We start from the raw sequence: 8856 nt of genomic DNA, 5'->3' as shown, positions 1-8856 counted from the left end.
AGTTCATCCAGGGACAGAGGCTGCACTGTCATCAGGAAGTGAAACAGAACAGAATGTCCTGTACTAATCTGATTGAAAAACATTGCCCCAAGTGGATGTATGCGGAGAAAACCACGGGCTCGAGGAATCCTGCTCAATCTGGAGGTATATGAGACGGAGGGAATGGCCTGTGTTGGTGAAATAAACCGACATAATGCTCTTTGTTTCGGCTCGAAACAACCGTGTTGCGCTTAGAGGAGTTATCTTTCCTGTGATCCTATTTATCCCTGAACTCTTGCCCTGAGGACTTCTTCTCTGCCAAGGTCCCAGTTTAAGTAATTACTGATTAGGAGGAACGTAGTGTACGCTTCATGTTCGTGAGTCAGATTAACTCAAATATAAACCACGTTTACAACAGTATAACCTTCTTATTTATCTATTGAAAAATAAAGTTATTTTAAATAGTGATAAAAATGAGTGAAGTTCATCCAAACTTCACTCATTTTTTACTCACCCTCTAAGGATCAGGATTATTTTGAGAGTAATCTGTTCCTTTTTAGAGTTTTAGACGACAATGTTTCTTCATTTTAATGTAGCGACTGGAGCTCAGTTTCCTTCGTCTTTATCTTCGTCCAAAAAGACACTTAAAAACATTCAAATACCTCCAAACTGCTCGTCTGTAAAATTGTTTGGAAAAAAGTTAAATAAGTATAATTTTTATCTTGTTTGTGGCAGAAACTAAAAGGCGATAAATAAAGTGAGCTCTGGTCGCGTCCCTATTATGACTATAATTGTATACACGTAACTACAAAAAGGAACAGATCATTCTGAAATGAATCCCAACCCTTGATAAAATGATTAGATTAGATTAGATAGAATTCATTTATCCTTCTGGAGATCTAAGGATCTTTAACCCAGTTGCCTGGGGCAGTAGGCAGGGAACACCAACCTTTTTTGCACCTCAGACCAATTTAATGTCAGTGTTATTTTCACAAACAAATCCTCAGATAAACGCACATCTCACCATCGTCCAGAGTCACACGTTAATGTTTAAAAAATAACACACATTTCAAGCAGTAATTATCAATAGAACAGAAATCAACAAATACATTTGTTTTCTTTCTGTGTGGCCCGGTAACACATCACTCACGGACCAGGTTCCGGTCCCTTGACCAGGGGTCGGGAACCATTGCCCAAGAAAACAGAACGTCACATTTATGAATAACAAGAAACAGGAAATTACTCTTCATGTTTTTGTACTCATTTAGGAAAACAGATTCCCCGGAGGAAACCCGCTCACAAGAGCGACCGGACCATCTTTGCAGTCACGCCACTGTTCTGCCATACTTGAGAATAATTAGTTATAATATTCTTAACATAAAAGAAATTAATTAAAAAAGTATTAATTTCCCTGTTTTGGTTACTTCACTATGTTAATGTAAGGGGTATTTCTAGATCAAATATACGAGGGCCAACATGTAAAACTTCTATTGAATCCAATTTTAAAGAAAAAAACCACAACATGGCAATGAAATTTAAATAAAATGGATATGTGTTCAAATTCAAATTAAACTATAATCTTTTTTCTAATTCAATAAATTAGAAAAAGAACCAAACAATAACAAACCGATTGAAAAATAAGAACATCAAATAAACTTCCAGCCACTCAAGTCCAAGTCTTGGACTTAGAAAAGTGCATTGAGACAACTTTAACTGCTACTCTGTGTTCAAGCCAATATACAGGGCTGCTTAACACTGAATTATTGTTGGAATTAATAAGAAGCTCTTTACCTTTTTCACTGATTTCCTGCCTCAACAATTCTATCAACATGTTAAAATGCAAAAGAATCCAGTGCAGGTCAGAGCGGAAAACAGGCTCTCCCTTTTTGGTTTTTAGTCTTCTGCCAGTTTTATTTCCCACGCAGAAAAAATGACTAATCTTCATTTTATCTTACTTTTTATGACGATGTTTTGAAGTTATTACTTTCTAAGTTTGTCTGAAATCTGGGCGAACGAGAGGTTACAAGAGCGGAGTCTGTTGACGTAATATTGGCTTCACTCCTCCAGCCAGCTGTAATCACGCCCGCTTTGTTTATACAATGAGTCCCTTTGAGGTGGAGACCAATAGGATTGATGACATTCGGTGACAATCCTTGATGTTTGACCAATCACAACAGAGTTGATGTGGTTATGGTCAAAAATATTGAATGTCCAGAAAAACAAAGTGCTTTGAGTGGGCGGGGCTTAAGATAATTTTCTGATGTAAATATTTAAGTGAAAAGAGAGTTTTGTACAAACAACATGATGATACAATAGAGTCAAGCATCTAATTAAGACTTAAATCAACATATTAGTTGCAATTTTTTTGTACAAATTACACAAATATATTATGCCGTAAATTCCATGTACCAGGAAAGATTTCTATGACGCGTGGTAAGTGCAAAGCAAATATACGAACTTTTTAAACAAATAAAAACAAACACTTCAGGAAATTTACAAACTCATTAGATAAATATACAAAGTTTGTGTAGATTGTTGTTTTGTTTGTTTTACGTTTTTTTAGTCATTTTAAAGTTTGTTCATTTGTTTCACAACTTGGTAAATTTGTTTTTTGACTTCCCTGCCATCGAAGTTCTTAAATGCTGCACTGTCAATTACTTACAATCTTTTATGGTCATTTTTACAGGAGACAGTGTATATCTCTTTTTACAGACATGCTCAAGAAGCATTGGTTTCCTCTTTGAAGCTATTAAAGTTAAAACGAGAACACAAACAGAACTCATCATGGAAAAAGTTGTTTCAACTACAGTGCAGCTCAAACAGAGTCCATTACTAACCACTTTAAAGACATTTCAGGATCTTGTAAGTGCTCTGGTCTGTTGTTGATGATGAGAATATTTCAGCTCCTCCAGTTCCCTCATGAAACTTTGAGAAATCCAAACATCACATGATCTACTGTTGAACCCCTTACAGGCGACTTATTTACGCATCAATGAGGCAGTCGATGTTCGGTGTTTTTCTCCCAGAGAAACAAACTGTTTTGCCAGACTGTTGAGCAATACTGTGTGATGAGATTTTGCTGCCGGCAGCGACTGAAGGGGAGGATCACTGAAGTATCTGGGAAAGAATATACATTAGAGCACCTTGTTTTCTCCAGTTTATTCAGGATTTGATTGTCAGGTATAACTAAAGGTAAAAATGTTTGGGCAAAACGTAATAATACGAAGATAAAAAGCTCAAAATATTTAAATTTTTTAAAGGTTATATGTTCAATATTTTCTTAATAAATCACCACGTTATTTAGTAAAAGACGAATTCAAATGTGTCACTATGTTGTTTATGTTTTTGGAGTGTGGGAGGAAACAAGAGTTCCCTAATGCCAGCACAGGGACAACATGCACTTATTCCTATTAAACAAATCACAATTATTAACATTTGTCTGGAGTTTACAATCTGGAGCTTCACAGTCCAGGGGTCTGAACAAAAGAGACATGGGCTAGTAAAACAGGATCTACAGGAGTCATCTAGTCGTCCAAAGAGGGTTTCTGGCAGCAGTGGGATTCACAAGAGTTCAGTAGAATAATGGAGATAAAGAATAATATAATCTTCTAGTTGCATTTACTATCAAATATACTTGCAGCATACGTTTCAGAATTGCAACATCCCAAAAGCTTAAAGAGAAAATAAATGCAACAGCTTTTAAAACACTTCTAGACCATCTAAATCACTTAGTCCTGCTTTCCTCTGTACTCACTGATGTTTATGTTGGTCTTTCCGATGTGTATTATAATGTGCTTCATGAATAAATAAACAACTGTTCTAATTATTGTTGTACTGGTGAATCACATTGCCGTCTTTACTTATAAGTTGAAAGGGAACCTGCTATACAAATAACGTTTTTCACATTTAAAGATAAATACTTATGTAGACTTTAGTCTTAGTTATTTAGTCAGAGCCTTCTTATATTGTTTCTTATATTGTTTCGAGCTACCAGTATTACATTGTATGCCCACTTAACTATCAGTATATACAGGTTTTTTCAAAGAAAACTTGGTAAAGATATTTTCAAAGTGCAAATCTGTATCGAAAAATGATTGCTTTCTTTAAAATGGTTAAAATTATAATCAATCATTTTTAATAGATTAAGATTACTATAAAATTATAATAAATCATTTTAGTATTTGTTCATTTAAATGTTTGCCTTTTTTGACTAAAACTAAATGATTTTTCCATCTGTGTACAGCAGGCGGCGCTGTCGAATCTGATGAAAAGAACAGACGAAGGAGGGATTCTGTCATCACTTCCGCTCCTTTTACCGGCGTTTACAGACGCCGTTTGCAAGCGGACGGGCAGAAGCGTGCTTGTAACTTCAGCTTTTAACTTTTTTTTTATCGTACAAAGGTGAGTTTTAATTTATTAAATGATACCTCGAGAGAAAATTCGTGTTGCCGCTTCGTTTTTAAACTCCCGGCTTCAGATTGCTAATGCTAACGTCGCTCGAGCTAACACTGCATGTTTGGATGGAGGGGGAGGGGAACGGCATGTTCTCTGGCGAAAGTACATGCTTTTGTCATGTGATTCGGTCGCTCGTGTCGTTGACTATATATCTGGGATAAACTCGATGACTTAAAGCTGGAGAAACGGCGACGAGATGGTGTTTATTATTTAGGCGGTTGTTGAGTGTTAGCAGCTAGCTAGCTTGTTTGTGACGTATTCGGTCACGTGATTCAACAGGTAATACCTGCATATTTGAGTTTTTTGAGTGTCGAGAGAAGACGAAAAGGCTTTCTGAAGTCGTCGGTGTTGTTTGATTCCATGATGTTTTCATAATGTTCTGTAATCTTTCTCCTTCAGGTACACCTAGATTCCAACGTTCAACTTTTCAACGTGACGTTATGGGAGGTAAGAAAAAGAAACCTTATGTCACGTTTACCGCCATTAAATATTTTGTAAACTGGCCTAGTTTCTGTGATCTTGTTGTTGGAACGAACGGTACACATTAAAGTCCATCTCAGAGACGTTGGTTGGAGTTATGAGCAATTTTCACGTCTTATTAATAGAATCAGTTTTTTTGTTTTATTTTTCACATTAAAAGATCACTTTTGTTATAATATATTCTTATAGTTTTACACCATTTGTTCTTAACTGATGGCCCAGGAACTTAAAAGTAGTTTGTGGGTCTTTGGCTAGTAACAAAAGTTTGCTTTTATTCATCAACTTGACCTTTACATGCTGCAAAACGAGTGTTTTTAAAAGAATACACTTAATTCCCATTATTTTGACCGTACCACAGATCAAACTGTGTCCCAATTATAGCCGTGCTGAACTTCCCCATTTCAAAAACGTTATCCTGAAGATTTAAAATCTTCTCAACCTTCTGAAGAGTTACTTTTAACATTACATTCTATTATTCTCTGCATGTTTTTCCTCTTGATCTATATATTTTTAATTTCTTGATTTTAGTCTTTACACTATGTACATTTTTCAAAATGAATCCAAGCACAAGTAACCAAAAGGGATACCTAATTAAATAATGTTGTTATTAAACAGTTCAATAGTTATGTCCGTGAAGGTTTTCATTCACCCAGGTCATGGTTATCCAAGAGGTTCAAAAGCGAGTCAACTGGACTGTGTACTTTTCTGCTCCTCCCCTCATCAGGATATATACTGGCTCCCAAACCCCAGTTTAGTTTGAATCAAAAAAGCCTCTCTTATGAGGGGGAGAAATGTCTTCCTAGAAACTCTACAGTTTAGTTGACTCGCTTTTGAACCTCTTGGATTTTTACTAAGTGCTTTCCAACAGGTGATGTTCAAAAAGTTAAAATGATGGCTTGTTATATTGAGTCTTGGAAGGGATATGAAAGTTTATGGGACGCATTTCAATAATAACTCTGTAAATCTAGAAGCCTTGAGCGTTGAGGATTTTTTCATTGTCTTTTTGTTGTTGGCAAAGTGAAGAAACAGGTTTGGGTGTCGATGTGTTTACCCATTGAAACATTTACAGAAGTATTTATGCTGTTGACTGTGTTTATTAGCAGGGCTCTTCAGTTGTACTGGAACAATCTTGTGCTAATTTAGCTGCTTGAGATATTTTGGCTACCAATATTTTAACTAAAGCAGATATTTAATTTGATATGAATTTATCGCCACAACTTGTACTAATAAACGCCTGTTTTCGGTTTGTCTTCCCCTCAGATCCATCTTTTAATAAAGACTGTCCCTTGGACTGCAAAGTCTATGTTGGAAATTTGGGCAACTATGGCAACAAGACTGAGTTGGAGCGAGCGTTTGGCTATTATGGACCACTGAGAAGTGTTTGGGTGGCCAGGAACCCTCCAGGCTTTGCCTTTATAGAGTTTGAGGATCCGAGAGACGCAACCGATGCTGTGAGGGAACTGGATGGAAAGTAAGTGTTTTGTTCTTTTAAAAGCAGATTTTAAGTTGTTTCTTCTTTTTAATCAAACATGTTTTTCATTATCCAAGAAATATGTGTGGATGTCGAGTCCGCGTGGAACTGTCAACTGGTGAACGCCGCTCGAGGAGTCGCGGCCCCCCTCCGGCTTGGGGCAGCAGGCGCCCACGTAGTGTCGGCAGGCGCAGCCCAGCAGGTCGCCGAAGGTATGTCATCAGTAACCAGTGCGATAATTTGTTTGTTTTGCATTTAATACACCAACCTTCTCACATAAAGGACAATGTTTCATCACCAGCTGTTTAATGATGAACATACACCTGAATAAGATAAATGCTCTACTTAACATGTCTATATAGTTAACACTATTCATTAGACATGAACACAACAGATGATAAAATGATCAGTTTTATTCTTTGACTCACTACTTTGATGTTGAAAATATTCTGAGTCCAGTTTCCATCAATAAATTCCCCATTTCAGAGTCGCCACCATTCTCCTCTCCGTCTGAGTCACTCTACTAGTCCTCGTCTGTTGTAGTCACATGGCCGACGCCGCCAGTCTTCGGTTCCCTTCGCAACCTTGACTCCTGTGCGTGCAGTTCCCAGCATCCTCTGGTTCGGCCAGCCTTAAACCTGTCAACAGTGCCTCACTTTCAACAATTCTGATTTAGTGAGTCACCTCGACATCAACACCAACAACAATCCACCTCGTTACTCGTCACCGCCGGTGGCTCACATTCGACTCTGTCGTCTCACCACAAAACGTGTCGAGACCCTCGACCACTCCTGCAAGCAGCCAGTCAACTTGCTATCACCAACATTAACTCCATGTGGCAAATCTGCAATCACACCTCCCTCATCTGTCCAGCTCCTTGCATCATTCCCATTGCGTCAGAATCCCCCACAATAGTAAGTTGATGTTCTGTTCTTTTGTCAACTTTTGTTGTCATCAGTTTGTTAACTGAAAAAAAAAAAACTGGGGGAAAATGGTGGCCTGAGGGTAAATTGATTTCTGGCTCGACACGAGCAGATACCGCTGTGCAAACTGTGGTAAGGAAACGGATGCGACGGCCAGAACCGTGTCCGAGGTCAGAAGCCTACTCAAAAACAGCCTGTGGGTTAAATGTATCCAAAAAGTATTGAGTCCGTTTTAAATCTGGAAAGTGTGATGTTATAGTTAACTCAGTTTAATATTTGATCTGGAAGTTGTTAATGTCATTATTTTGCGTGCAACAAATGAAGCTGTTCACACATCAATCAAAACATTGAATTAATAGTGCCCTCAACAACAGAAATGTAGGTTAAAGGAATCTAAGGAGAGCTTTACTCTGTGCTCATCCCTTCTTTTGCTGCGAGGGAAGCTGAGAGTAGCTGCGTCAGACGAAAAATGTAAGGAGATTCAGAATTTAAAAAAAATGTCGATCTTATCCTGCAAGTTAACTTTGGAGGATGTGAGGAAAAAAATATGGTACCTTCAGGGCTTTGGTGAGCGTTTTTATTTAACTAAAACCACAAAAAGAAGAGAGTCAAAATTCCACCTCTGCACTTCAGATCCCCCAGGAAAAGGAGCATGAGTCGCAGCCGTAGTCGCAGCCGCAGTCGGAGCAGGTGAGGACGAGTCGAACAGATCTTGCTGACGTTTCCGTACATGTGGGTTGAACTCTTCACTCTGGTCTCGCAGGTCCGATTCCAGGGACAGGCGCAGGTATCGCTCTGTGTCCAAGGACAATGGTCGCAAGCGTTCAAGGTCGTTGTCACGATCCAGAAGGTTTGTCGATTTCTTTCCTTCACCGGACCGTCGTTCTTTCACACTGTAATTGATGGCCTTTGTCTGTTTCCAGTCGCTCCCAGTCCAACGAGAAGAAATGAGGTTCAACGGAAAGTAAATGTTCAGGATCCGGTTCTGGTTGTGGAAATATGCATTTTTTTTAATGAGCATATTTTTATTCTGTCATTTCCCAGTAAAGACTCTGTTTTTAGTCAGTGACAAGTCAGCTAAGTTTTTTTTTTTCTCGTATTTGTTTTTAAAAATATGCCCTTCATGATGATTTTTTTCTTTTTTTTATATATTCCTTTCACATTGTCTTTTTTTTCTCGGGCTACTGAATGTAGGTTTCGATGTAATGCACCCTCGAGTTGCGTTTGATGGTAACAAGACTTGCAACAAGTGCAAACCTGTTGCCGTTTACAGCCTGTCTAAGAAGCCAAATGCGGTGACTTAATTTTGCTGGTTGTTTCTCAAATGGACTTATTTTCATACGTTTTGATCAAACTGATGAGCTTTAGCAGTTTATGGTGATGCAGACAAACGACTTTAAATAAACATTTTCAAAGGTGAACGCTTGTTTTCATTGACTCTTGTATACCGAGTGATTAAACTGTGTTTGTGATGCGTGAGTGTTTTTATTTGAGGAAGTACTGTAAGAGCTGCTGGAGGCTTCCTGTTTCTCTTGAAGGAACACCCAC

General features: G+C 38.1%; 1 protein-coding gene across 1 annotated transcript; it reads left to right on the top strand.

The window, feature by feature from the left end:
- The first annotated feature begins 4248 nt into the window (after nucleotides 1–4248).
- LOC148070327 (serine/arginine-rich splicing factor 3-like) lies at nucleotides 4249–8729 on the top strand. Its single transcript, XM_087801890.1, has 7 exons — nucleotides 4249–4380; nucleotides 4834–4881; nucleotides 6175–6385; nucleotides 6463–6597; nucleotides 7942–7998; nucleotides 8072–8158; nucleotides 8232–8729. Exons 2-7 carry the CDS (start codon nucleotides 4875–4877, stop codon nucleotides 8257–8259), a joined length of 525 nt encoding a protein of 174 aa, XP_087658016.1. The 5' UTR covers nucleotides 4249–4380; nucleotides 4834–4874; the 3' UTR covers nucleotides 8260–8729.
- Nucleotides 8730–8856: the final 127 nt, after the last annotated feature.

This window comes from Callionymus lyra, chromosome 10, assembly GCF_982586985.1.
Source record: "Callionymus lyra chromosome 10, fCalLyr1.hap1.1, whole genome shotgun sequence".
Classification (NCBI taxonomy): domain Eukaryota; kingdom Metazoa; phylum Chordata; class Actinopteri; order Syngnathiformes; family Callionymidae; genus Callionymus; species Callionymus lyra.
This window is presented reverse-complemented; position numbering and strand designations above follow the sequence as displayed.

Bases quoted from the DNA above. Each gene is read 5' to 3' on its own strand.
- LOC148070327 (XM_087801890.1), top strand. The intron at 6,598-7,941 runs GTATGTCATCAG...TCTGCACTTCAG, and splicing joins AGCCCAGCAGGTCGCCGAAG to ATCCCCCAGGAAAAGGAGCA. The intron at 7,999-8,071 runs GTGAGGACGAGT...CTGGTCTCGCAG, and splicing joins CGCAGCCGCAGTCGGAGCAG to GTCCGATTCCAGGGACAGGC.